The 26,899-nt window shown below is 45.5% G+C and overlaps 4 protein-coding genes across 9 annotated transcripts in view; 2 read left to right on the top strand and 2 right to left on the bottom strand.

The window, feature by feature from the left end:
- The first annotated feature begins 935 nt into the window (after nucleotides 1-935).
- On the top strand, nucleotides 936-5,589 carry LOC1278806 (putative ammonium transporter 2). Its single transcript, XM_318439.4, has 4 exons — nucleotides 936-1,689; nucleotides 3,838-4,233; nucleotides 4,295-4,527; nucleotides 4,592-5,589. Exons 1-4 carry the CDS (start codon nucleotides 1,226-1,228, stop codon nucleotides 5,272-5,274), a joined length of 1,776 nt encoding a protein of 591 aa, XP_318439.4. The 5' UTR covers nucleotides 936-1,225; the 3' UTR covers nucleotides 5,275-5,589.
- A 97-nt stretch (nucleotides 5,590-5,686) lies between these two features.
- Nucleotides 5,687-6,658, top strand: LOC1278805 (TP53-regulated inhibitor of apoptosis 1). Of its 4 annotated transcripts, none has more exons than XM_061645957.1 (3): nucleotides 5,687-5,772; nucleotides 5,849-6,021; nucleotides 6,159-6,658. In XM_061645957.1, exons 2-3 carry the CDS (start codon nucleotides 5,875-5,877, stop codon nucleotides 6,255-6,257), a joined length of 246 nt encoding a protein of 81 aa, XP_061501941.1. In that variant the 5' UTR covers nucleotides 5,687-5,772; nucleotides 5,849-5,874; the 3' UTR covers nucleotides 6,258-6,658. The 4 variants fall into 4 exon arrangements, with proteins under 4 accessions (XP_061501941.1, XP_061501940.1, XP_318438.3 ...); XM_061645956.1 differs by having other exon boundaries at nucleotides 5,705-5,776; XM_061645958.1 differs by having other exon boundaries at nucleotides 5,765-5,782.
- A 42-nt stretch (nucleotides 6,659-6,700) lies between these two features.
- Nucleotides 6,701-8,273, bottom strand: LOC1278804 (complement component 1 Q subcomponent-binding protein, mitochondrial). The gene is made up of 5 exons (XM_318437.6): nucleotides 7,885-8,273; nucleotides 7,616-7,766; nucleotides 7,368-7,558; nucleotides 7,201-7,289; nucleotides 6,701-7,127 (listed from the first exon to the last, which is right to left on the bottom strand). The coding sequence occupies exons 1-5, from the start codon at nucleotides 8,111-8,113 to the stop codon at nucleotides 6,975-6,977; spliced, it is 813 nt and encodes a 270-aa protein (XP_318437.4). The 5' UTR covers nucleotides 8,114-8,273; the 3' UTR covers nucleotides 6,701-6,974.
- Nucleotides 8,274-11,088: 2,815 nt separating this feature from the next.
- Nucleotides 11,089-26,899, bottom strand: part of LOC1278803 (ankyrin repeat and KH domain-containing protein mask) — a 44,605-nt gene continuing 28,794 nt past the window's right edge. For all 3 annotated transcript variants that reach the window (XM_061645951.1, XM_061645953.1, XM_061645952.1), the window contains 7 exons: nucleotides 13,841-15,137; nucleotides 13,542-13,761; nucleotides 13,206-13,462; nucleotides 12,946-13,107; nucleotides 12,666-12,861; nucleotides 12,507-12,593; nucleotides 11,089-12,422 (listed from right to left, as the gene is read on the bottom strand). In XM_061645951.1, the coding sequence (XP_061501935.1) occupies nucleotides 12,231-12,422; nucleotides 12,507-12,593; nucleotides 12,666-12,861; nucleotides 12,946-13,107; nucleotides 13,206-13,462; nucleotides 13,542-13,761; nucleotides 13,841-15,137 (2,411 nt within the window). In that variant the 3' untranslated portion in view covers nucleotides 11,089-12,230. The remainder of the gene's footprint in view (nucleotides 12,423-12,506; nucleotides 12,594-12,665; nucleotides 12,862-12,945; nucleotides 13,108-13,205; nucleotides 13,463-13,541; nucleotides 13,762-13,840; nucleotides 15,138-26,899) is intronic.

Below are 26,899 nucleotides of genomic sequence, written 5' to 3'. Positions count from 1 at the left end.
ACACGACCACACATGAATAACATCCAGATTGGTTAAATCTGATTGCAAAACTAGGTGATAAGAAGAAAAACAATTTCCACACCGGAAATTGAATGCGTGCCAATGTTTTCCTTACATCTGCCAAAAAATAATCACCTCATAGCCAACCGAAACCAACAACCGTAACGTAGTAATGAGCAATTCCATGAGACGGAGTCAAAGGCACACAAGGGAGACAACACCAACAAGCATCATCAGAGCGATAGAGTCGGAATCAAAATTGATAACTAATTAAGGTAGCAACATAGTAAATCGAGTCATCAAATAAGCAAACAGAAACGATCGCATACCGACACGGATGAGATTGGGATGTCAATTGCTCCAAGCATACCTATATTCCCACCACACAACACTTCGTCTGAGTGCGTCCAATGGAATGTGTTTAGAAAAGCCACGGCCACGGTCACCAGGGTGTCCCGCGGTCACGCTACTTTGATCTTCCTTGCTCAAAAAGATCACCCGGCGATAGGTGTCCACAAGCGCGCACGCCACCGCACTTACCGCCACCCATTTGTAGCAAGGTGCCGGTCGTAGGCGCCCCGGAATGCGGAACGACAAGATACGGGAGTGATGGGGGGGGGGTGAGGGGGTGCGTTCCACCCTGCCATCCAACTCACCACACAAACAAGCGAGAAAATCTGCTACCGGACGCGGCCTGATGTTGTTGCCGACGATTGTTTTGCACGGCTCGTAGCACGCGATCGGCCCCGAAGCCCAGCGTGAAAAGCGGGAAAACGTTGCATGACCAGGCCGCGGACAGAATTAGCTGCCCTGTGGGCGAATGGCTTAATGACATCTAATTTTTTAATGAATTCTGTACAAAAAAAAGCCCTTCCTACGCTCCGGGAGTACGCCAGAGATTGAGAACGTCCATACACTGGGGCCACATTGGTCAGGTTAAACACAGGGAGACGGATATTGTTTTCGAATTTTGCGACAAACTGACTGTCCCGAACCGCCACCGAATCGCCAATTGGTGAATCAGTCGTCAGCGAGCGCTGGTCGGATTTACATGTTCGGGAAAAACAAGGAACTGGGAAAGCCTTTCCGCGGGAATTTCAGAACACGGTTTCGTATCACGTGTTTTCGTGCGTGACTTTTACACATGTGGCCTATGCCCAAAGTGCAGTGCGTTTGTGATGCAATAGAACAGTGGGTCTAATAAGTTGGTTTGATTAGCACTGCAATGGCCAACGGCACAACGATGGGGTCGCCGGGAGCGGCATCAACCACACCGAGCCCCGGTGCATTCCAATCGTTGGCGCGCAACAACAGCTACGTCATACCGGGACTGTACGATCTGAACGTGGAGGACACAAATTGGGTCCTGACGTCGTCGTTCATCATCTTCACCATGCAGACCGGGTTCGGGATGCTCGAGTCCGGTTGCGTATCGGTGAAGAACGAGGTCAACATCATGATGAAGAACATCATCGACATTGTGCTGGGCGGATTCACGTACTGGCTGTTCGGGTACGCGATGGCGTTCGGGCGAGGCGAGCTGAACAATCCGTTCGTGGCACTCGGAGACTTTCTCATCGATCCGGGCGTAAGCGATCCACTGTTCGGGCCGATCTTTGCCGCGTTCCTGTTCCAGCTGTCGTTCTCGACGACGGCGACCACGATCGTTAGCGGCGCTATGGCGGAAAGGTTAGTCCTGAATGGTCTAGGCGACCTTGTGCTCCGGGAGCAGAGAAATAGAGGACAGTGCTGTGATCATGGATTGGACTATTTTTGTGATTTAAGTGTTATAACATTTAAACCATGACAAGCATGTCAAGTTTAAGGTAATCGCGCAATGCCATTTACTATTCATGATTTGTCCACCAGTGGTAGTTTATATAGAGTAATGTCTGTTTCTTTCTCTTAAGAAGCATCTCAGCCTGCATGCATAATCGATGAAGAAATCCTGAACCCTTTTGTGAGTTAACCTTCAGTTCCGTCTCATCATGCAATACAACAACAGTGTCCGTTGGTGTACTACATTGGTGGCCATAGTTAACTTTCAGGGTCAAAAGTTTAACCAGCGATGTCCAACCTCAACCTTTTCGTCTCTTCCTCTTTCTCTGGCTCTCTCCTCCGTCAAAACAACTAGTCATGGGGACAACGCAGGACTTTTAATCATGCAACCACCGACGACCACGTTAGCGCATACGCGGTGAAAGTATCAATTTTAAATGACACCGATTTTGAAAACAACCTATGCCGGGTGTGCTGGTTTATGTGTTTGCCTCAATGTTGCCGTACTGATTAAAGCGAGTGTGCTTTAAACACGCCAATTAGTCACACGGACCGGCTGAGGACCGGGTGCATGGCTCCTGACCGTGGCAGTGAATAGGAATACACATTCTCATTGGGAGTCCTATTAGAAAACAGGAAAGCTACACTTCGTTTAAAGCACATTAACAACACATTCGTACCCCGTAGGGGAATTTGGGGCAAGTGTGCCATACGGGGCAAGAGTGCCACCAAGCATTTTTCCTTAAAAACTTTAGTTTAATGATCAATTGTGTATACAGTTGGTTGCTTTCCAATGACAAGGTATACTGAGCCGAATTTCATATTGACCAATCGATATTTCGCATTGTTTTGAACTGATTTATATTGAGCTTCAAAATTGAGCAGAATATTATAATTTTTTAATCCAATCAAATAAGCTCTCAAAAATCAAGAGAACAATCAACCGAGAAAATATTTACACCACCGTATAGCTGAGAAACCGTGAAATTTTTTGTGGGGTTAGTTGAAAAAAACTTTCTTTTTGTCACTGAAATATTCAATTTCAAAAAAGTAACAACATTTGGGGCAAAAGAGCCATCTCTGTTTGGGGCAAGTGTGCCACCATCTTTCATAGGCGCGAGCTGTCAAAAATGTAAACATTGTTGTAGCGTTCAGTGGTATGGTCCGCTTTTACGAGCGGATTCTACTCCGGAAAAACAGACCAGCAACAACCCATATTGCGATACAGTTTGTGATGAAAACGGGTTCATTGGTGACTCAAGACATGTAGGAATACATACACTAGTGGTACTAACGTAATAATTTCCAATTGTCTAAGAAATACGGTTATTTTAACCAGGTGGCCGTCTTGCCCCATACGAGTGGCACTCTTGCCCCATAGCCCAAAAAAGAACGTCTTTTTGGATCCTTTTTCAAACCCTTCAAAAACTGTTTTGTTTGCACTTTTTTCAAGCGAAACTCATTTATAAGTGAGGAAATAGATGTAAAATGGTTATGAGATTGAAATCGGCTTTTGAATAACACGTTTTAGTGAGTTATAACTTGAAATGCTTAAGGTGGCACACTTGCCCCAAATTCCGCTAATGTTGCATTACTTGGTTGAAAAAAAATGACTTTTTTTAGGTCGTGCAGTGTAAAGTAGTTAAAAAGGATAAACCTACAGATCTCAATGATAAGGGCTGGTATTATTGAATCCGTACGTAGCGGCGGCGTACGTCCCGACAGTCATTTTCCTAACGTACTAGATGGTTGCTACAGTTATTCACCGCGGCGTTGTAGGACCGGGTTCAAGAAATGTGTTGCCATCCCTAGAATATCATGTGAGCGCCGTACGTTCCCGCTACGAACGGATTCAATAATACCAGCCAAGAAGTGAAACACCCAGGACACAGACGACAATCCTTTTTGGATAAGTCGTACTGTAAATGGCTAAATAAAGTCAAACACAAGGGGAACACGTTTGCATAATGTCCACAAAGTATTACAAATCCAAAATGAAAATTATAAAGAAAGCAAAAACAAAACAAAAATCTGACTCACCTTCCGCTTACCCAACAGATGCAACTTCAAAGCCTACTGCATCTTCTCGTTCTTCAACACGATCGTTTACTGCATACCGGCCGGTTGGGTGTGGGGCGAGCATGGCTTCCTCAAGAACCTCGGCGTGGTCGATATAGCGGGCAGCGGTCCAGTTCATCTCATCGGTGGCGCTTCGGCATTCGCATCGGCCGCCATTCTCGGTCCAAGGTTGGGCCGCTACGCCAAGGGTACGGATCCGTTGCCGCTTGGCAATCCGGTCAACGCGTGCATGGGCCTGTTTGTGCTGTGGTGGGGCTGGCTAGCATTCAATTCCGGCAGCACGTACGGAGTCAGTGGTGCCAAATGGGCGTATGCAGCACGGGCCGCCGTCATGACGATGATGGGCTCGTTTGGCGGTGGAAGTTTCAGCATCATGTAAGTATCCTTTCGTCTTCCGATCGTGTCTTGCTTGTTCATTCGATCGTACTCTTTGCAGCTATTCGATGATAAACAACGACGGCCGCATGGATGTGGTGGATCTGATAAACGGCATACTGGCGTCGCTTGTGTCGGTAACGGCCGGTTGCTATCTTTATCACGCCTGGGAAGCGATCCTGATCGGTGCGATCGGTTCGGCACTGTGCTGCTTCGGAATGCCGCTGTTCGATCGGATGGGCGTGGATGATCCGGTCGGTGCTAGTTCCGTGCATGGAATCGCAGGCATTTGGGGTAAGTTACAAATCTACGCGTTCTGTTCTCTGAAACCTCTTGTAAGCGTTGCTTCTTTCGGTAGGTGTGCTAGCCGTCGGATTCTTTGCCGACAATCCACTACGCATGGATACGACGAGCGGCCGATCGGGACTCTTCAAGGGGGGCGGTTGGTACATGCTAGGCGTCCAATCACTTTCCGCACTGTGTTTGGCGTGCTGGGGCGTTTGCTCCACGTTTGTGCTGCTGTGGCTGATCAACAAGGTCGTCCCCATCCGGATGGACCCGAACGAGGAGTTGCTCGGGGCGGATCTAATGGAGCACCGGATTCGACACACGCAGATCGGAATCTCACGAGCACTGTCCGCGCTGGCCCCCATTCAGCTCGATCTGGACGATGTGATCGATGCACCGCCGATCGGGCGCAATCCCGGGCATGAACGATGTGTGGACGAAATTGAAGCCGCCAGTCAGAAGCTGCACCAGTGGCGTCAGGCGATGGATAAGTTTGCCGATCGGCCAGCAAGGGAAAAGACCGAACCGGCAAGTGGCGCCAGTTCGCGACGGCGCTCCAAGAGCTTTTTGAGCAAGTCGCACAGGAACGGGAAGGATAATGCTGCGTTCGATCGTGGGGGAATTACCACGGTCAAGATGAGTGGCCGGGAAGGTAAGGAGACACACCAACTTTCCGTGATTGGTAGCGAGCAAAGCTACCAGGTTGGCAGTACCGATCGGAACGCCGATCGCAACTTTGCGTGGATTGATTAAGTGGCAAATCACGGATCAATCCGTTACCATCCCATCGAGTGCAGGCTTTGTTGTTCAATAAAAAAGTGTTATCGAAGGTTTTGTTTCCATTTTGTTTTAAAAAAAAATTGTTCGAAATGGATAGGAAAGCGTCTTTCTGACAGCAGTGTAGTAGCTGATAAGTAAACAAACCGCGTTTGCCATTTCCACTGAAACATAGATTTTCATCAATTCATGCACATTTTTCTGCCGGGTGAGTAATCTTCATAACAAACAACACAATTTGAAGCAATACCCATTGAATTTAGTAACATTCATTCTCAAAATTAAATCACACCACGCGTTTTAGTACGCACAACACCGAAACCGAGCGATGACAATCAAAACGCGTGTAAACAAACATACAAGTACTCCATCCGGCCGCATAAACGGAGCACATTGCGACGACAGATTGCGAAACAACATCAACACAACACATCGTTACCGCGAACCAGGCCCAGGAACGGTGCAATTGCGAAGGCGGGCACTTGTAAAGAAAAAAAGTCAACACCGCCAAAGTAAAGTGGCTCACAGAATAGTTTTTTTCCTTCATCAGCTGCTAAACCAAACACCAGAGACACCATGAACAGCATCGGTGAAAACTGTACGCAGCTCAAGAAGGATTACGACAACTGCTTCAACAACTGGTTTTCCGATCGATTTCTCAAAGGCGATACGGACGATTCGCTGTGTGCTCCACTGTTCAAAGTTTATCAGCAGTGCGTAAAGGTGCGTTCCCTTCTGCTGTGCCGATAGCGCGTTGATAAAACGACACATTTCGTCATCTTTCGGCACGAGGTACCACCGCCTTTGCAGACGTACACACTAACACGCACACACCGCCTTGAACTCTGCCCCTTTTGCAGGAAGCCATGAAGCAGCACCAAATCGAATTTAAGGAAATCGAAAACGATTATCTCGGCACAAAGGACGAGGAGCAGAAGCCACCACCGAAGGGCAGTTGAAGCGGAACTGCGTCCATTCCTGTTTTCCCTGCTGGACGGCTCGAGAATCAATCACTGCCGCTGGTGTGTCGTCAACCTGAGTGGCTGCTAGTCAAATAAGCAAGCGAAAAGTTCAATTTTAGTTAATTACGGTTTTAAATCCCTGGTAGCGATGCTACAGGCGATGATCCCCAAAGTGAATGTTGTGATCAAATCGTTTGGCTGATCGCGCGGCTGGCGATTGATGTGTTTCGTTTTCTTGACATCCCTCATTCCTTGAATTGTATTAGCTTAGTAGGAATGAAATCAATCGATAGCTCTAGCGCCATACAGCCATAGCTATTCCGTCAATCACAACTAGTTACACGCCTGTTAAACATACAAAAGTGGGTTTTGTTAAAAATAAAATACTTACTTACGAACTGGCGCTCGATTCTTTCGTTTTACACAAAATGTCACTGAAATAGAGTTTTAACTATTTTATTGTACGATGAAATGCTATGAAACTATGACACTGAGTTTGGTTCACTGTCTTCTTCTTTCGCCTGACGATAACAAATGCAGCAATGGTTCCTAGGACGCTTTCCATTCCCATCTTCCTCTGCTCAAGGGACATACAGTGGATGCAAATATTCTATAGCAGAGACGGAGTATGGCTTTTCATTCCTGTGTGTAAACTCATCAATATGATAAAGGTGATGATGATCGGTTTGCCCAGCGATTCACAAGTGGACAACATTACTTCTTCTCAACGGTAAACTTCGAGATAGCTTCCAGCAGTTCGACGTACTTGGCGTGTTCGTACGCACTGGCAAAGTCGGACATTTTCTCCGCGAACTCGTTACTGACACCCTTCTCCTCGAGGAAATTCATCAACAGATCATACAGGTACTGTGGAAGATGTATAAAGCATTACTTTCCGTGCCCTTTTTGACTATTTTGGCTTCAAAACCCGTTTACTAACCCCATCAAGAACGTCGCCAGCGACTGCGTAAACTTTGTCACTCCATTCACCCTGGTAGATGGTAACTTCGTCAATGCTGAACACATCATCTGCGAGTTAAAGAAATGTAAAACAAAAATCAATCAATAACATCCAATTTAAGCTTCAATCGAACGCAAAACACTTACTATACTCTCCTTCCTGCGCTTCGCCGGGCAGATAGGAGCAGGTGAAAGACAGCGTCGTTCCACCGCGTACAATGTCAACCTCGAACTGGGGACGACTCTTCATAGCAGAAAACTCCGGCTTGTTTTCCGTGGCTTCGGCCTCCTCGCCCTCCATGTCTACCGTGTGGTTAACGTTGAACGAAATCGTGATCCTTAAAAGCGTATACATTAATAATGATTTTCATTTTTCCACTTGCTACTCCACTCACTTTTCACGTTCGGACGATTTCGTCAGCTCCACATCGGCCTTGTTGCACGTGATGGCGAATCCGTTTAGGGATGTCGGAATGGTAGCGCTGGGGCTGGCCTTCTTCTCTGCCACGATTTCCTCCGCCAGAAACTCGACTAGCTCACGCTCGCCTGCCAAAACGACAATGTTGCACCCATTACCAGAAATGTCCGATGATTACATAAGCCGGCATGCCGACTCAAATTGATCAGAAAGTTGCCGCCCTTTTTTTTTAAAGTAAATTCTTACCTTTGGTATGGATTTGTCGGCTAGCGATAGAGAAGTCGGCAGCATGTTTAGCGCTCATGCCCGAAGACATCGCCGACAGCGGTTTGATATTGCATGTTGCAATTCCGCTGCTGGGTTGTGCAATGATACCGGCGTTCCACCGGGAGGATGGTGCCACGGTCGTGGTAGACTTACCGCTGGTGAAACTTTTACCAACAGCCCAACGCAGGAAGCGAACGTTGCGAATCATGATGAGTGTGTATTTGGTGCGTTTAGCAAACGATTATCACGAAATTTTTAGCAAATTTGCGCCCTATTTACAGAACCGCAGCACGCTCACGCCGTTTTTGTTTACCACGAGGTAGCTGTCAGGTGCACGTTGTTTGAAGGGGTTGGTGTGAAAGAACACAAAATCACGGGTTGGATCATATTTTGCGCAAAGCAATCGCACTACAATCATTTGACAGCCATCGTACAACGGAAAGAACAATTCAAATGAACCGTTTTTTTCTTAACCTAGTACATCTCAAGCAGTAGAAACAACTTTTCCACTTCTCACCTTTCAAGACTCCGCATAACACAAAACCTGTAAGAAACAAACCATTGAAATAGTAAGGATTTTTGCTGGTTTATTATGTTTACTTGAATAATTTCCAATGTATTGTTGGTTTTATTTTTGCATTCTTCTCGCATTACGCTTTTTTATCGAATACAGTCACCTTCTCTTCTCGGAATAGATTTTAATTTTAATTCCCTCTGTTTCCAGCCCTCGCTAATTATAATAATAACCCATTTTGTTTTCCTTTCTTCGCTTACTTTTTTATCATTTTTCCGATTGATTCAGTTGTTGAGACAGCATTAGCCAACAACCATTGATTGTGTCGCTTTCCTAGTACTCTTCTTCTTCAAATACCTCATACTCTCTATCATAAACATACACACATACACACACATGGACACCAGCCCTTCGTACATAAACGGTTGCCCTCATACTTATCCTTTCTTCTCACAATCTCGCGCGCCTTACCATCGTTTATTTTCACTCTAGCCTGCATATTCGCTGTCGGATCCATGTCTACTTCCTGTCGTAAGGTAATTATGGTTTCAAGGTTGCTCTATTTTCACTGTACTACTTAACTAATACGAAAGTTGTTGAAAAGCGAGAACGTAGTGGTGGTGATGGAGGCGATCATGCACCCGTACCTTTAGCTCATTTTGTGTCATTCTGTTTTGCTTATTTGTGCATGGATTTCTTTTTTGTTATACTCATTGATTTCCGAAGTAATCCTTAAAGCCGAAAATTAGTAAAAACCATCAGCCGATTTGTGCTGCATTTGCGCTTCCGTGTTTGCTGAATAATGTGTTACAGAGTACGATGAAGCTTTACTATGCCATTTCTTCAATTTAGTAGTATTATTACTCGCTCGGCTACTAGCTATTATACCATGCATGATGTTTATGTTGCAATTTGAACTATCGGGTTTTGTTTATGAGTGGTTGTATTCGATACAATATGGTTTACTTTGACAATGGTTGACATGGTCTCGTTTACGCTGTGTTGCTAATTTGATCATTCCTATTTGATATTCGTTGCATGCGCGTACCGTTGCTCTACCGCTTGCGCAAGCTGGACTTCTATTTTGCTTAAATGGCTTTTTGCTCGGTAGACTATTTGTGTTCATCGACTATAGAGTTCTGATATATTTTATATTCGTTATGCTAGTCAGTGGATAAAAACCAGTTTCCATGAAATCGAGACCCCATTTTCTCGTATGCTGATCGAAACTGATCGAACGACCGAATGAATGTTGCCTTTCCTTCTCTGGCTAGTGTATGTGTATTGATATTTTGGCGTTTTTTTCAGTAGCAGGTAATTTTCCGCTCCAATAGCTGAACCAACGTTATTTAAATTTGGACTTTGTTGAATTATGCTTTGCTGTGAATCAAAACAGGAAGATATCGTCTATTACAACAGCCTCCCCCTCCGGTTGACTTTCTGAATGCGGTTCGTTTTGCTTAAAGCTTCATGTCTGCGCTACGATGGCTTTCGAGACGTCGTTTCACTTGGAATGGTAACAAGGCTACAATAGGATGATAGTTGTGGTGGGGGCGCATGTTTTCTTGTTTTTTTTTTCTAGTCTTTGACATTTCAATCAAAACTTTTGCGCGTATTTGGACCCCGAACGGGGAATTTGCACGTGGCCAAACAGTTACTCCACATTCAATGACTTGCTTCGCGTTCGTACTTTAACTATTTTTGCATTTACATTCTAACCGCCCCAGTTCACGGACCGCCGTTCTTGCTATTTTTGTTTGCAAGCCCATGGGATTATGTACAATAATTAAAAAGACGACAACATATCATGCGCATCATTTCCAAACAACACACGCGTTGGGGAGAGTAATGGTACAGAAGTGTAGGAAATGTGGCTTGTTGCACTAACAGCTAACCCTTCTTCTTTCATAAATAAAATGCAGGACGTATACATCACTAGACCAGAAACCAACACACACACACACACACACAAACACACCACAAATCCATGGAGGAGGAATATGCAAACAAAAAATCGACTACCACGTGGGTGCCTCCCCGTGAGTACATTATCTGATCGGAGTGTATGCCGTGGTAACCGCGCCCAATCGCAGTTGGCTTGTTTGTGTTCCTTTCTTACTATCTAAAATTATTTATGCAGGCCGGATTAAAACATTAGTCAACCAAACGATTTGAACGAATCGTCAACTAGAATTAAAATAAAGACAAAACAATTGGTTTCCCATCCATTGTTTTTTTTTTGTTTGGACACTGCTAGGCGGGCCAATTAAAGTACTTAAGATTCACTGTTTTAAAAAAAAACTGCTTTACACGCAACCATTAACGTAAGTAAACAAACACAAGGTAGTACATTCCTTACTTAAAACCCCAGTGACTCACACAAGCACACGATCCGCTTTCCGCTTGTCCACAAATGATGCTCAGTCATAGAATATAATGGAATAGATTTGCAACATAATAATAATAGTAATAGTAATAAGTGTAATAATAAAAACAAAACGATTTATAATTTAACGAACCATTTTTTTACACATTCCGACCTTGTTTAACCTTGTTTTGAGGATTGATTTTGTTTTTGTTTGCTGCTTGTTTTTCTGATTTAAATACTCTAGCGTTAGGAATTCATAAAGTGTAAAGCGTTACATTTGTTTGTTTTTTTACCTGACATACCCTCTCATTCCCTACACAACTGCCCCGCCACAATGCTTGCAATTGATTTATATCATTTAACTCGTAGCAGGATATCTCGTTCCGTGTTGTGCCTGTGTGTTGTGATTTAAAAAAAAAACACCATAACTGGTCGTACTTTACGCGTGTAATTGTGATTTACAACTCTTTTCGGGGATCAGTTGTCTGGAGTATCTGCTCCCGGGAGGAGAGTGGTGTAAAGTGTCCGCATACCAAAGGAACGCAGAATCAATGATCAAACGTACGCGCGTTTGCAGTATTAGTTGGTACAATCAAGTACAGTTATGGATGAAAATAAATTACAAATATGAATATCATATCGATAAATTATTGTTTGCTGTCCCCTGCACTGCACGTACGCACAGTCGCCCAAATCGACACATTTCATCATTGATACTGCGTCTTTTCCCCCATACCTTCATTTTCATTCTTTAAAAGAACAGTTACCGTCGCTCTGATGAGGAGTTTTGGAGGGTAGTAAACATTAAAATCACAACTAATAAATATCCATGCAGCTCTCTGAACCTTGGTATGCGGCAGCCTATACCACGGACAACACACACACGCACAGCGCGGACACAGCACGACACAGAACCGGCAAAATAGGACACAGCATAGCGATGTGCTTCAAAACATCACCATTTCAATTGTTCCATAAAGGATTAAAGCGCATGCCAAGCTGCGTTAGGACCGCAACACGTACGCTAGGTACACGCCGTTTGTGTTTCGAACGCTACATTCTCATGCAGTACCACACACCATGGAAGAAAAATGCATTCCACTGAGGAAAGTGTTAACACTAACCATGCATAAGCTGAAATATTCTTCCAGCTTCTACACCAAAGCCAAGATTGGCACACAAAAAACTCATCGTTTGCACAGACGATGGACAATGCACACGTGACATCTTCCAATCGCGCGCACAATTCTCTCAAGATGATGTGAAAGAAATCTTCTATTAGCTTTTGTTTGTCTGCTTTTTTACAATTAGATTCGTTCTTATCTTTACGGATGCCCTTTTCCTTCCTTTCTTCGGTTATACCGATGACTCTTTGTCTTCGTCCTTTGCGCGTTAAGTTTTTTTCTTTCATCCCAGCTGGATCGCTGCATCGGGCCGCACGCTCTACGTCACGTACGTGTTGGCCGTTTCACGCTTACAGTTGTACAGCCGTCGCTTCAGCTCGGCAAAGGTTGGACGCTTTTCGGGCACCAGATCCCACGCTTGACGCATCATTTCATAGATCTCCGGTGGGCAACCTTCGGGGGCTTCCATTTTGTAACCACTGCCAACGTGTTTCACCACATCGGCCAAAGGCTGTAGAGCAAGGCAAAGAAAAGATATGAGTTGGCATTCAGAAAGGAAGGAAGGAAAGAAAAGAAGCGGAAAAGCAACACTCACAATTCTCGGGTATGGTACGCGGCCAAATGAATAGATTTCCCATAGTAGAATTCCAAAACTCCACATGTCCGTTTTGTTGGAGAATTTCTACAAGAGAGAATAAGCACAATACAATCAGTAATCAGTTTCACCGCATATTCCAGTGCCGCTTGTACGTACGCCTTCTTTTAACGCTTCCGGAGCCGTCCACTTAATCGGAAGCTTGCTGCTATCACCAGTATAACGCTCGTCGCGCGCCAATCCAAAATCGGACACCTTCGCGACACAATCCTCGGAAATGAGCACGTTGCGGGCAGCCAGATCTCGATGGATCACTTTTTTGGTCTCTAAATACTCCATGCCGCAGCAGGTGTCGCTGTGAAAAAACGTGTGAAAATTCACGTTCAGTGTCGTTCGTCCGCAGCGAACCGCATTGAAACGCATGTACTGCGATACTCACTAGGCAAAGTTGATCTGATCCTTCCGGCTTATGTGTTGCCGACCACGTGACCGCAGATAGTCGACCAGCGATCCTTTGCTCATGTACTCCGTTACGAGATAGATGTACTTGTCGTGAAATACAAGACCAATAAACTTGACGAGATTTTCATGCTCCAATGTACTGCAGAAAGAGAGAGAGAGATAGAAGGAAGAAAAAAACAGGCAAAGGTTAGGTAAACCACTCTCTTCGGAGAAACCAAACCGAATTTCGTAACCTACGTCATTACGCCAGCTTCGGCAAGGAATTTGTTTGACGCGCGGCCAGCATCCTTCAGCACCTTCACTGCGACCTTCTCGCCCTTCATTATGCCCAGCATTACGTCCCCGAATTCACCCTTGCCGATGTTTTCCTTCAGCTGCAGATCCTCCATCTTGATCTCCCAGCCATTGTCCTGGAAGTCCTTTACGCAGAATTCTTCCTTGGGCAGAGCTTTCATCAGCTTTGTGCACAAACCGTCCGAGTCGAGTGTGTAGTGCTGCGAGCAACAACAAACAATCAAATTCAGCGTTAATTATGCAGAGTTTTCTGACACCTATCTTTGCCGTACAACATACCTCCACCAGCTGTCCGAGATGATCGAAGTATTCGTCGTCATCGATGGTGAGCTTGTTGTCCACGTATTTGATGCGATAGTGTTCAACCTTCTCGTTAAAGCATACGCACAGCGTGTAGTCGCCCGGGAAGTTGGTGGACTCGCGCACCAAAAACAATCCATCTTCTCGCGGTTTCAGCAACGATTCTGCCTCTTCCCGCTTTATTCGTCCATGAAACCAGCTAAAATAGGGGGACAAAGAAAAGAACACCGATTAGGAAAGGGCAGGTCATTGCATGCAACTATCTGCAAAGTACTTACGGCATAGCGTTGAGTTTCGCGTTCACTTCCGCTCTCCGTTGGGCGGCAGCGGCTGCCGAGGTCGTTGGTGAGGAAAGTCCGACCGGCACGCAGTTCCAGCCGGGAGCCGGACCGCCCACTCCATTGCTACCGTCGTGCCCGGCAGGCGGTACTACGACCGTTGGTAAACCGATTGGACCGTGCAGCGAGTTGGACATGTGATGCACCGGCTGGTTTCCTTGCACCATTGCTGACTGTTGCTGCTGCTGCTGCTGCTGCTGGTGGATGGAAAGTGCCGAACCGGTGAGCCCTCCGACCGGCTGCAGTATGTGTCCCTGTAGCTGCGCACTGTTCATGGATGTTGACATCATATTGGCGGCAGCACTACCGGTCACAGGCGCTACTGGTGGTCCCCCTGCACCGGTGGACGGTGGGCCCGTGGTGTGGTGGCTGTTGTTGGTCAGCACGCCGCCACCGACTGCTGACGCTGCCTGAGGGTTGTGCTGTAGCACCGCTGACGCCGGCTGAGGTGGATGATGCTGGTTCGGTGATTTTGGTATGTGGTGTTGTACCGCGGGATGCGGCGGTATCGGCGGCTGATGGGGCTGCTGCTGTGCTGACTGTGGCGCAACCAGCTGCTGCACCGGATGATGGATGGAACTGAGACTCGGGTTAACACTGTGTGGAGGTAATTGTGGTGGCGGCACTATTGCTGACTGCTGACTATGTTGCTGTTGGTGCTGCTGCTGCTGCTGCTGTTGCTGCGGTGCTGGAGGTGGGCTAATAAACTGCGGCGGCTGCATGTGATTGCCGGGACCGCCCCCTCCTCCACCTCCTCCGCCGCCGACGACAGTGGCACCGCCGGGTTGCGGTGCGGGCCGCTTGTGCTGGCGGGCCGGAGCCGTCGGTGGTGGAGGCATCTGGTGCGGCAAAAACCATGGACAGTCGGTGGCGGAGGCGGAAGCGGCGGCCGAATTCGCGGCTGCTACGACCGTCGACGAGAAGCCCCGATGGTGGCCCACCACAGCCGTCTGTCCCGTGCCCGGATGCTGCAGGTTGATCGCTGCCGTGTGACTGTTCATTCCGTTCAGCGCCACGCTGCTTCCGGTGGAGTTGCGGCGCGCAACTAGCGAACTGTCCTCTGCCTCTTCCTGCTGCCGGTGGTCACACACTGACTCCGAGTGTGGAAGATCGAAAGATCGCTGCTGTGGCTGCTGCTGTTGATGGTGAAACCGCTTCTGGTACTGGTCGCTGCCGATGACGGAAGATGCTGGTTTGGTGCTGCGATCGAACCGTGGTACACCGCTCACATCGACATCTGAAAGGGGAAGCGAGACGCACACATGAGTATGGGCCAACAGCTTGGTGGGTGTATGCTAAAATCGTCGTCGTGCCAACGATGTGCCGTCGAAACGTGTTCCACCATCCCGGGTGTGCCCGCCGCCCAACAAGGCGATTATCGTTGGCTGATGACGAATCGTTTACACCAAGCTCGTCACTTAAGTGGGCAATCATCCATCGCCTCCAAACCCCCACCCTTCCCTTCTTATTCCCTTCCCCTTCCCCTCTCCCGCCAGCCAATGTCGATGGATCATCGATTACTAGTGGTGTGACTGCGGCGTGGCGGGGTACACCTTGAGTAAGAACGATTTGCTAACACGCGCAACACATGATATCTTGAAGGCAAAACTAGCGGGTGCCGGGGCAACTCCTGCCTCTGACTGGGCTATAAACTACGAACCGCTTACAAGTGCCGCTAGACATTTGTGTTCGAGGATTTCTCTAGTGAGGAGCTGCCGTCGTCGTGTTTTGAAGATTCGTGTTTGTTTGTTGACACTTCTCATGGTTAACCCCGCGGAGCGCGCGAACCGTATGACACCACCGTGTGATTGTTTTATTTGCATTTCAGTTTTACCGGATTTTGAGACGTCGGAGACTTAGGGAAGGGAGCATGGAGGAAGATGTCATTTGTGTGTTGTTAGCGGGACATTAGCTTCTGGTGTAGTAGGTTGACCGCGCGAAATTGACACCAAATGATCATCTTAGCCAGTTTTATGAGAAGCATCTATTGCAAAGGAATCGAGAGTTTACACTTTGAATAGCGATTTCGCAGGATTTCTCTCTACTTTCCTGTTTCCAAAACATCTCAATGGTGGGTACATCGGATGAGATACAGCAATATACACATTGATCACATATTTGTTGTGGAGTTACAGTTAATAAGTCCTTAGGATTGATTAAAAAATCCAACCATTTTTTTACCCATTTCATCCACCTTTCAAACTACAGAACTAAAGACTTATGCTCAATTGCGTAAATTCTCTTCTCTTTTCTTTTTTGCTAGGAAACACCGTTTGGGATGCCACCATTAATTGACACAATCTCGAAGAACAGGTAGAGACGCCAGCGGATAGTTACTTCAATGATCGGTTTCAATTTCCGCCAACACAGTCTAACACCGGTAGGGGCCAAGTGGGTGGTGTCGTACGTTCATAAAATGAAATGTCAACTGTGCTCTCTTCATTTTGCTCAGTATTACACGTAAGGTTGTACGCGTGCATGTACGTGTTGTATCAAGCGCTGACGAACGACATCGAGGATATCACCTCATGTACAATGTCTCCTTGTCTCATAACCTCTCTCAATATGCTGCACTGCTTTATTGTATGTTTGCTAACTTAAAAAAAGGATGCGGCTCTTTGGTAGGAACAAGCTGAGGTAGGGGTCGGAGGTACAGTAAACCTCGATCATGCAACGTTCCATGGCGACACTGTACAAAGCTAGGATGAGTTGTGCAGCAAAAAGCAAATCAAAAATAGATTGCACTACACACATTTGCTCTCGTTCACATCATGTATCGTGCAGTGCTTGTCCAGGGCATAAGAATTGTGTGCGCCTGATTGAAACGACGGAAGCAAAAGCGATAATTGATTTTTTGACACTTTTTGTTTGCATAGTCAGCAACAACAATCGTTGCAAGTGAAAAAAAAATCGTGCGTACATTCAATTTCTTGCCCTGAAGAAAGTCACAAACACAGCAAATGTTCACAGAACCTGAATTACTTTTATGATAAATTGGTAGCAGGGAAAAAAAAGGTTTATTCTTTCAACAGTACAACGATGAAACACTGCCAAAGAAGGGCCACACCATTCGTTCATGTGTCATGTTATTTCACCGGGACAGGGGGGGCCTGTCCAAACGCGTGTAATAAATGATGTTCTACCACAAACGTAACACTTCATTACGGTGTCACTGAGCCTCAACACTGACACTAACAAGCTGGGTCATCCAAGAGATCGTCAATCTGGTTGGATGATGGTATGTTTCGTGTTTTTTTTTTTTTTTTTTTTTTTTTTTGGAGAAAGAAAACCATCCACAAATTAATGTGTCGACAACTGTACATGTTACATACGAACCGGAACAAGCTTAAATTAAGCCTTTTTTTGCTTTGTTTTGCTGCTTTTGTTTTTATCGCCAAAAGCTCTCATTACATTTTAAATGGCGTTACTTTATGACGCGACTTCTCTAACCCTCTCTAGTGATGCACTTGGTGAGTGATTCATTGCTCAATCCCGCTTCAATCAAACTTCCAACACCCTCTCTAACAGTGTTACCCCCAGTCAATGAGGGAGGGGTGTGTATTTTCACGCCTCTCATGTTTTACGCCTCCCATTTTTTACTCTACCCGTACAATTACAAATCAACGTAAATTTGGCAAACTGGCAATATGGCAAAAACTGGAGCTTTTACCGGTCCGCCAACGCTTCCGCAAGCCATTTAGCGTGAAGCGCCAGTTAAAAGCCACAAAAATAGTCAGCACAGACCCACGGACAAATGCAGGCGTGAAGCAAAAAAAAAAAACACAAGTACAAAAAAACTAAATTCCACTTCCAGCCAGTCAGCAGTCAGGCAACGAAATAAAAAAGGTGTTGTGGGAGTTACGGATTAAATAATCGCAAGATTACAACATTTTGCCAACAGTGTTTGTTTCGTTTTCCTTTTCTTTTTTTTGTGTTAAATATAAACGGCGATACGATACGCCACTTTCATGCTATATCAGGTGCGTGTTACGTGTCGATGGTAAGTGGAAATGGTCGTTACACATCAGAGCAACAACAAAAAATAACCTAGAGAAAGAAAAAACAATAACTTACTGCAACAAAATATGCGTAACGCGTGAACAAAAAACAAAAAGAGAAAAAAAACAGGCGGAAAACAAAGATGTAGGTTAAGCAGTAAAACTAAATCGCAATCGGATTTAAAGTGCGTCCGAAAGGCGTTGAAATAAATTGCTAACAAGAGAGGGTGAGAGAGAGAGGGGCAAACACATGGTAAATGCGTAAAAAAGCAGTTGTTGAAGGTGTGGAAAGAGCGGGGGCAAGAGAAAGAGAGATAGAGAGAAAACAGCTTAAAAAGGTTAACCTTCAGCCAACTAAGCTAGTGAGCAATCGTGATATGACGTGGTAATTCACTGTAGTAAATCCATGGCCCAAGAGGTTGATGGGTCGGAGTGAAGTTTATGATTTTTTATTTTATTTTATTTTGCCCCATTTTGCAAGCAATCACAATTGCAGCTCGAACCGTCCCCTCGCATAACTTAAGTTTTTCTTGCAGCTTTGTGAGTTTTGTGTTTCCCGCGGAACGTATGAAGCGCGTGCAGGGTGAATCGCGGGTGTGTTTTTGACTCACGCGACCCCAAACCTCGTGGCACAGAGCAAGCAAGAAAGCAGACACACGCAAACCACACATACCGCTGCCACCTGTTACTACTAGTTGGCCCACAAATCACCCCCGCGTGCCTGTGCCAAGCAAATGTAAGAAATCGCAGCTTACTCGTCCGGACGAAGGATGTATGTGTATGAGAGTTTGGTTTTGCCTCCTTTTTTCGATCCCGATGGGGGCGGACTGGGTGGGAAAAAAATGTTTATTTGTACATTTTCATAATCAATCGGTCATTACGGTCAATCAGGGCGAAATGCGAATAAATGGTACGAAACGAATCTTCGTAATTGAAAGATTAGCCACACGCAAGGTACTGAGAGCTGGGATTGAGAATGGGGCCAGCAAACAGCAATGCCCAGATATTCCCTGAATGGCGGCGCTTCTTCGGATTAGAGCAACGTGACATTACCATCGAAACGAGTGACGCCGAGAGTTGCTTCACCCACAATCAAACACAATCTGTAACGCTTGCAAATGGAGCGGTTGACATACAGCTGGGACCACCGGTATGTGCGGGTTCAAACCGAAACCGTCACCGAAATGCTGAGGTTCATTTGCATATTGGACTACCTTTCCGCCAGCTTTTTTATTTTTTCTTCCAGCACAGGTAGCAGCAGCCCTCGGAACGAGCTGGAAACAAATGTGGGGCGGTGAAGATACCATTGCTGTAATTTACCATATTCATGATTTCACTCTTGCCAGCCGAAGCCCGGATGGGAAAGTTTTGTAAAAGATAGAAGGAAAACTGCACCGCGCATACTAGGACGTAAGAACTGTCATGCACTGGTCATGAATATCAATTGCGAGCTGACACACTCACACCACGTATGACATTCTGTCGTAAATGGTCTTTTTTGTTAACTGCCGTTCGTTAAATGGTGAAAGCGTTGCCGGCATTCAGTTCACGCTGCTGCTCTTTGTTCACGCTTTTATTGGTGTTTAGATGTTTTAAGCATTTTAGCTTCATTTCACCAAACAATTGGATGTTTCGTCGTTTAGATAAAATAGCATAATATTATTTTTTTAAATTTTACCCTACCCTATATGATGCATTAAAGCGTGGAGGCACGGTGGCATCATGACTGACACGACCCAAGCAACATTTTTCATTCTCTATGATGTTAGGGGTTTGTACAATGTGACCCTAATTAAGTACGACAGATAACAGCTTTATCATACTGATCCCTAACCACACCCCGTACATTTCTTCCTGCTAAAATGACGTAACACCATCTAGTGCATCTGTGGCATATTGCATTAAGCTTATTTAAAGGCTAGGTTTGGGACGCTCCGCAAATTGATTGCGACGACTGTCGGGCAACTATACTACTATTTAATGGTAGGCTTGACATAGTAATCAAGCATTTTCGTGCTAGAGAAGCGGCTAAGCAGCACGAGTGACAAAATTAAAAGCTTTGAGAGGAGGACATAATGTATGGCGTAATACAATTAGTTCACGTATTTACAACATCTCTATCTAAAAGGAGTATAAAAGAGAGACCGTACTATACTTTATTTAAGCAAGAAAATAAGTTTCAAAAATTTCTCAAACATAACATTTGTGTAATGTCCTTTTGGTTTTTTTTTTGTTTTTCTGAACCTACAACACCAGGAACTAGTGATTGAAATCCAAACGCTGCTTCTACTTTCTACCCTAAACTGTGTGGAAGCTTGACCTACTCGTGTTCAACCGCATATGCTTTCCAAAGCATAACAAATAATTTCCAAAGTAGACGAAATTGTTGCACGTTGCTGATGCTGCTGCTGCTGCTGCTGCTACAGCATTCGTGACTGTGTACCACCACAAGCCGCATCTGAAACACTCATCGGGAAATCAAATTGAAGATGGCACCACGTTCCCACGTGGTGCAGAGCAAACCAAACGCAGGGGAATGATCGTTCCGTTTTATGTACCACGTCTTGCACCACAGCTACAGGAACACAGCTATATCCAAAAGGTTAGGGGCAGAGCCGCAAAGAAAGTGCAGCTTGATGTCTCTGTTAGAAATTGTTCCACGTTTCTTCCAAATCACAAAACCGACGATCTTGTCTCTTTATTGCTGCTTCCATCTCTCACGCCACAGCTCACGATTTTGTGATTAACAACAAGGAACGGTTGGATAGAACCATCTCCAATTCGCTAAACTGCATTATGCGCTTTGCAATCCTCTTTTCCCGCCGCACAGCGTCGACGGAGAGCAAACGCATCACGCAACCTCCTCCGGTGGCAGAGAGAGAGATTGTAGTGAGCATATAATTAAAGTGCCCTCAATCATGAGGCTCCGTTCTTACGATCTGCTGCACTGTGTAACTGCTTTGTGTGGCTGGTGTGGCATGCTTAGCGATTCGATACGGCGAATTGCTGCAGCTACCAACCCGGCAACATTGTAGCAACACTGACCCACACTGGCGAAGCTCATCCGCTGAGTTTGTTCTTCAATTCGTATTGGAATCAGCGAAGCGACCACTTCACTGACCCACCAACGAGAGTCGTGGCCTGGTGGTCATCATCCATTCTCACTCAGACGTGCTCCGTTTTCCACCCCCTGTAGACTGCACCTTTAAAGTGCGCCAATAAGTGTGTGGCACTGATCCAGCCTCCCATCCAGCCAACATTTCCCGACCAATTGAGAGATCTTCGAACGTTGCGTTTTCCGTGGCTCGTACGTGATTCAATTATAGCTGCACGATTGCTGTTTAAATCGTACGAACATTCCCTGACCTGACTGCCAGCCGGGTGGAAATTGTCGGAGGTCACCATTACGCACACGGCGACTGCCAGGGAACTAACAGTGACGCATACAACGACCGACGCTACACTTTGTGGCGCGTTTCAATCACATCGTGTGACTGTTTCTTTCGAGATGCACGTGAGGACTTTTCTCAGCAAGTGTTTGCACCCTGAGAACGGCGGGTTCGGTTGAAGGGGCACAACCAGTTGGCCAAATTGGTACGAGCAATCACCAACATTCTTCTGTGCGATACTGCGCGCTTCGAAAAAGGGATTAAAGAACGGATGGAGAAAAATTAAATTCTCACGCTTACTTCTTCGCTGGATGGTGGCGTTTCTCCTTCCTTCATACTCACACTATGGGACATGAGCATGGAGCATGGTGCACGTACTAAGGGACTGTAAGTAATTGTAACGTTCAAATCTGTAGCGTTAGTTGCAGCATTCTTATAACCGTCAATTGCAGCTGGTCACTTACAGCAGAAACCGGCGAGCGGGTGGTGGAATTTAGTTATTATGTGTTTGAGTTTACCGTCAGAGAGGGAGAGATTGGAAAATGCTCCAAAAAGGGGCGATAAACATAACCGCAAAAGTCTGGACTACTTTTCGAATACGACCCTAATATCGCATGGACGGTGCGATGTGTAAAGAGGAGGAATTTCTGTTACGTGGTAATCAAAACTTCCGCAAACCTCGACACCGATCCTAAATCGTTATTTTGTTTTTGTCGGAGATGTCTGCTTTAATTGTTTTTTAATTACAATTCTTGCTACGGATTCACGATGAATCCAACGATTTCATGGGAGACTAGCGCACACATGATCATAAAAAACGCGTTTGATAGTGCCGCCCTTCTAACGCAAAAAGGCCGAAACCACTATACACACAGGCATGTGGATATTATCGCCGACGGTTGCGCGAAACCGTGCGCGAGCAAAGCATAGTTGTTGGCAAATAGTTGGTGTGGAACCACCCTGCATTCCATCTCCGGTGCCTGCTGTATTCTCAGGATTTTTGTATGAAGGTGGAGCGAGTGTGAAGCCATTTAATAACTCTTGCCTAAATTGAACCTTTCGATTCTAAACTCATTCCAACCCATAAACGAGCCAATTCCGGACCAACATAACCTCAAAATGTGTTCCCTGACCTCGACTCGTTCAGCTATAAGCGACGAACCGAATAATCGCATGTATCTTGAACGAGTAGTGACGACAAAACGCCAACCAAACTCTTTTTATCTTTCCTTCCGTTACCCACACATACATCAGAGCTCGTGACTTTGCAACAGGATGTCTTTGGTGATGTGGTCTAATAAAACGATTCCCTCTTCCCGCGAATTGCGTTTTACCATGATCCGACAATCGCGCCGTATTCCCTTCCTTAGCTGACGGTTGAGCGATGGATTGATCAAATATTGAACAAATAATGAGCGTGCTCTGTGGCTTGGTGGGTTCGGTTGGACGGACACTAACAAGATTGGATCGAGGTTAGTATAAAATAAAAAGGAACATTTTATATCAACCGGACATTCGATCGTCGTAGACAAATCGCGGCAAAATGTCTGGAGGGTTGTAAACCAGAGTAATCAAACTCGACGCTCCATTACATTGTGTATTGTAGTTCTGAAGTATAAAAAAAGAATCACAAACGTTTTGTATAGTAGAAGTGAATAACCAACAAAAGAAAATAAAAATGGCAAGCCGGAAAATGGTCGGTGTGCAATAAGGAAAGAACAAACGCCTACAAGTATACGCGATATCAAAGACTCAAAAGTTTGTTTTTATGTTTTATGGCGTCTTTTCCTAGCGTCTCTCACGGTTCAATCTATAAGAATGTTTCATTTATGTCTGGCGGATATTACGTTATAGTGTTTCATTAATCAAGTCCTACCATTTTTCCGGATTAGGCGAACAACTAAATCAAGTGTTCAGGGAACAGTTTCGCAGCCGGCTGCAGTACATCCAGCTCATTTCCTAAATCTCAAAATACTTACAGAAATTTGAAAATAAAGCATCTCACCATCCTCAACGGTTGGCATTTATAGTTTAACATAACAATTGAGTGATTACTGCCTTGGTATTCCGAAAGAAAAACGAGGCTAAACGGTTCGGTAAACTAAAAAAATTGCCGTCGCCCAAGAATGGCCGCACATTACCGCAATTTGACGCACAATTAACTGCAGCTTATGTAATCGACACCGATACTCGACCGGTTAATCACTTTCTGCTAAGGCCGGCGCACTAAAAGACACGCGTATCCATATTTGCGCCCTGCCCTTGCCATCGCCTTATTACTGGAGCGACATTCGGCGACACCGCTCATGGTGTGCGTAAGTCAACCTGCTCGAGATTTGAACCCTGTGCCAATGGCACATGGAAGGGATATTTGGAATGACGACGGTGGTTGTGTGTGAGCGTGACTAACTGCGCTTAGAAGTACTAAAACGTGGCCTCGCCGGGTTCAATCCACCGTTGCCAACAAACCGGGCGAAAGATCAGACACGGCTTCGTGTAGTCGCGTAGTACCCACGTCGCCATTTGGTACGACACTGCCTGGTAGAAGCTCAGCGGCGATTTATGTTCGGTTCAGGTACCTTTCTCGAAATCAAATAACCTTCGCTAGCCGTTGCTTCACGTAACCAGTCAGACGAGGCCCAGATCACAACACCTCTCGCAGTGGTGGTGGTGCCGCGACACGATTCCGAACCTGCCGCTCTTGATTGACGGAATTTGGAATGCACGCGCACTCACTTTGTCAACCTGTCAAGGTTCATATAGCAGGAGCAACCACCTGCCCATGTCTGGCGATGCATGGTGATGGCGACGGTGCTGGTTGTTGTGGTTGTGGTGGTGGTACAAAGCCAATCAAACAATAACCAATGGCCGTTAGCTAATTCACGCGAAAGGTTAGTTTGCTCTTTAGGGAGCAACACATTACAACAAGCCATGATGTACTAGCAAATGAAACATGATGGTTAATGGTCTATCCGTGGTTTGGCTATCTCGAGGACACTCTCCCGCTCCAAAAAGCGCATCATGTGGTGCACCCTGGATTGATTACGTCAGAGTACACGCACACAGTGATCCCAGGTCAGGTTCATACTGTGCAAGACAGGTGTTTTGCTCCCAACAAATGGCACACTACAGAGATTCTTTCTTCCAATTCGCGCTTGAACTGGGCCACTGCATTCCTATCGAAATTCCGGTGAAGGAATTTAGATGAGTAAGTTAAGAAATAAACGCAAGCTTAAGCTTTCAACTTGCATGGCCATAAATCGTTTCCTTTTACAATATATGAATCAAATGTTTGCTTCAATAACGACTTTTCGTTCGTTGTTGAAAACTCCCCATCTCATGCGCGATGGCCGTGAGGATCAGTAAAAATCGCAGTCATCATCTTCGATTAACCTTTGGACTTCATAATGTACTACAGCTTGGTAGGAAAGATGACTACAGCATTGACGGTAACCGAAAAAATAACGCGAACCAAGACACGCCTTTCCAGTTTTACATAATGCAAATATTTAACTTTGTAGAAGAACACACATATAAACAAACGAGATAATACAAACGAAACGAACAGAAACGCGCTATCTTGTTTGACATGAGTCATGATGACTTCATGCAAGTAACCGTTGACAGAGAACGTTTATTCAAAAGCGATTTTATGCCGACTTAAAAATATGAAGACGGTGTTCGATATTTCAATGTTATCTCCCATAGATGTGCTTATGTCCATGCGAACATCTTCTGACTAATTGAAGACTAATAATCCAATCAAAGAAATAGATATATATCTTACCGTACCCTAAGCAGTGAAAGTGAATGAAAGCGAAGCTTTTGCACATCTAATTGAGCACCAGAAGCTTGCGTGCTGTGAGCATCCATGTGAGGGCGCCCACTCTCCTCTCCAATCCTTTCATTCCGGTAATGACGGACGGCGCAAAAATAGAGTTACCAACCGCGCACAACGTTTATGAGGACACAGCAGTTTGGAAGTAGTAGCGATTGATCACATTATTCTTTGGGAAAAAAACAAACGTCTCTACCATTACTGACCATTTCGTTACGTTTCCACTTCGTGCATAAGCGTCCGTCGTGGATGTCGGAGCAAAAGTACCCCAACCGAAGAGGTTAGCTCCTTTTTGAACCAATTATCATTAGCGACGCCTTATCATTAGCGTCATGCGTTAGCTTCCTTCTTGCCCAAACGTTTATGTTGTATAAACGAAGCTCGGGCACGTTTGCTCTCTCTCTCGGTTTAGTGGGCTAGTATATCAGGTGTCTTTTTACCGCTTTCCCTCTCTATTAGAGAGCACGATTCCGGGAATGATCACAAATGATAGCACGCGGTGGCAGACACAGTAGGGCGGCGGAGGACAGCAGGAATTGTTTTGCCAAAGGTGAACACGTATGGGTGGTAGCGATTTTTTCTTCGCAACGAAACCATTCGCAATCCAAACGTATAATTATCGAAATTGCTTCATATCGCTTTACAATCGGTTGCATTGCCATGGCCCACCACCCGGACGGGGGACTGTAAACATCGATCGCACATAATGGCTGGAAGGTGGTTTCTATCAGGAAATCAACCAAACAACACCTCTGCGAACATGTGTGCACGTAACGAGAGTGGGTGTTTGGTAGCCAGACTCTATGATGCACCGCAATGTCCGGATGTTATGTTTTGGTGTACGTTTATCATATTGTTACCAGTTTTATCAATCAATCTTGTTCGGATAGAAGAAGTCTAATTGGAATATGGATTTAACGTTTTGTGAACTATGAACGCTTAGAGAAAATTGCTATTTAAAAATTGAATGACAGCACAACAAATTGCAATATTTATTACACGTTTTACATGAACAATTACACAAAATCCTTTCAAAAGAGAACTGATTTTCCGTTGAACAATTTAAACCAAATTCAACAACAAACACTAGATAATTAAGTCCTCCAGACATGCACTACTTTTCCAAAAAAGAAGTAACTAGTGTTTGAGCATAAAAACAACTACCAACAGAAACTCTACATAAATCTTCCGCCATGGAGAAGGGCACCGACCGATCAATGAAGAGCAGCAGACGGCCATCCATAACCATGGCTCATCGCTCGTTGCCTCAACCAGAAAGCTCGATTAAAATGGCCTTTCAATTTTTGACCTTTTTTGCCACCAATTGGACGTCTCGAAAGGGTTTTTCTCATCTTCACCGGGTGTTCACTTTCGCTAACACGGGGCACATTAACGCGCACACCAGATGACCGAACAATGGGATACCACCATCTGCGGAAGACGGACCGGCCAGTGGGGTGCACCCTTACACAGTAAACGCTTCGTTACGCTGCTCAACGGACTGACCTTTGTCTGGTAGCCTCCAGCGAACGTTAGGAAACTGTAAGGGTGACGCTTCACCAAAAGGAAGGAACAAAAACTGGAGCCATTTGAAAGATGATGAAATGAATTACAAAATGCGCGAGCATGATCACGCTATGGGTATGGATAACATAGAGATACCTCCATCGGACGGCAGTTTCGGTTAGTTTTTTCCAGTATCTTCCGAACACATTGCTTGGAGAAACGCACATTTTATCGAAATCGATTAATCCGCCACTACTATGAGAGGCGT

This window comes from Anopheles gambiae, chromosome 2 (assembly GCF_943734735.2).
Source record: "Anopheles gambiae chromosome 2, idAnoGambNW_F1_1, whole genome shotgun sequence".
NCBI classification, from domain to species: Eukaryota; Metazoa; Arthropoda; class Insecta; order Diptera; family Culicidae; genus Anopheles; species Anopheles gambiae.
This window is presented reverse-complemented; position numbering and strand designations above follow the sequence as displayed.